This window comes from Asparagus officinalis, chromosome 2 (assembly GCF_001876935.1).
Source record: "Asparagus officinalis chromosome 2, Aspof.V1, whole genome shotgun sequence".
Lineage (NCBI taxonomy): Eukaryota > Viridiplantae > Streptophyta > Magnoliopsida > Asparagales > Asparagaceae > Asparagus > Asparagus officinalis.
Genome location: NC_033795.1, coordinates 7563608 through 7565143, shown reverse-complemented (window position 1 = coordinate 7565143; position 1536 = coordinate 7563608). Strand labels below are relative to the sequence as shown.

The window sequence follows — 1536 nt, the reverse complement described above, 5'->3', positions numbered from 1 at the left end:
AGGGCGGGGGAGGAAGGGGTGGACGAGGAGGACGATGAGGTTATCGGAGAGCTGAGAATGAAGTACGAGGAGTTTGGAGGGGGTGGTGTATGTGGAGAAGCTGGTGACGGATGGGGAGGGGGACGGTGGCGGTGGTGAGGGATATGAGTGAGAGGTACGATTTGGTGATTGTGGGGGAGGAGGAAGGCGGCGGAGTCGGAGTTGACGAGTGGCTTGTCGGAGTGGAGCGAGTGCCCGGAGTTGGGGACCATCGGAGATATGCTGGCGACGACGGAGTTTGGCAGGAAGGTGTCAATAATGGTGGTGGCAGCAGCAGGAGAGGGTCGGGGGGAGGGGAGAAAGCTAAGGAGGGGGAGGAGATGATGGAGGGAAGTGTGCAGCTCATGGGGGTTTGGGGCTTTTAGGATGTCCGGATCAGTAGGGGCACAACTTCTGTGAGGGATGTTTTTTGTTTGTTGTTTCTAAAGCAGAAAGTATATATCTAGTAATTTGATTCCTGCTCAGATAAGGGTGTAGATAATGGAACTCATGTTCTCCTCCCCCTCTCTGATGATAGAACTGGTGTATTAGATATTCTAGCAAAGTGCCCATAGAAATGTGCATCTTCGTATACATATCTCCTTGGGCCTTGAAGAGGGAAATTACCAACTTAATTTTATGCGTTATCTACTCGACTCTAAATTATAACTTTTCGTCGTAAATTAGAACGTATTAGTGCTCATTACCATGTAGATCACTAGTACCAGGAGATGGTAACAGGGGTGTAGTGGTATTTATCATATTCATTTTATCTATTCCTTTATAATAACTGGAGGACCCAAGATTCACTATTTATGCTATAGTAAATGTTATAGTAAATTATTGTGGCATTTGTTACTATAGTATAGACAGGAGGATTCAACATACAATATTCATGTTACAATAAAAAAAATATTGTAGCATTATTACTGTAGCAAGGGCAGGAACTATAGCATTTAAAAATATTACTGTAGCTCAGGGGGATACTGTAGCATTTAAAAATGTTATTGTGATACTTACAAAAAAATATATTTAAATACAGAATTACTGTAGCAAAAATAAAAAATGAAGGCATTGCTTTGCACTGGTGCACACTAGTTTCTATGTGATACGAGAACAAGATTCCAATGCACAATAAAAGGGGGGAAATTATTTTTTTGGTAAGTTTTCTTTTCTTTTCTTTTACTTTCTCTATTTATTGTCATTTTTCTAAAAATAATATTAATGCGATAAACAATTACACATGTAATGATGACAAGCGGGCAACAAGCTGCGCCGCTAGTCCTTTTTCTTTTTTCTTTTTTTTCTTTTTTGGTAAGAAAAACTCATATAAGTATCCAACTGAATAATATATCAACGGATTTAACCCGGATAGTTGTCAAAAGGGTATGAATCAGGCAAAATGTAATATTTTATCTTCTCTATTTTGCATAAAAACAAGGTCAAATTTTAGAATATGATATTCTTCTAATTCAATTTAGAGACCCCTGTCAACAAATAAAATTAACAAAGTGGTGT

The 1536-nt window shown here is 39.4% G+C and overlaps 1 protein-coding gene across 1 annotated transcript in view; it reads left to right on the top strand.

Annotated features, from left to right (window-relative positions):
* The window catches only part of LOC109830771 (cation/H(+) antiporter 15-like), a 3742-nt gene extending 3128 nt beyond the window's left edge, over nucleotides 1–614 (top strand). The window contains 3 exon segments of the mRNA XM_020398139.1: nucleotides 80–118; nucleotides 120–199; nucleotides 201–614. Of these exon segments, the coding sequence (XP_020253728.1) occupies nucleotides 80–118; nucleotides 120–199; nucleotides 201–363 (282 nt within the window). The 3' untranslated portion in view covers nucleotides 364–614.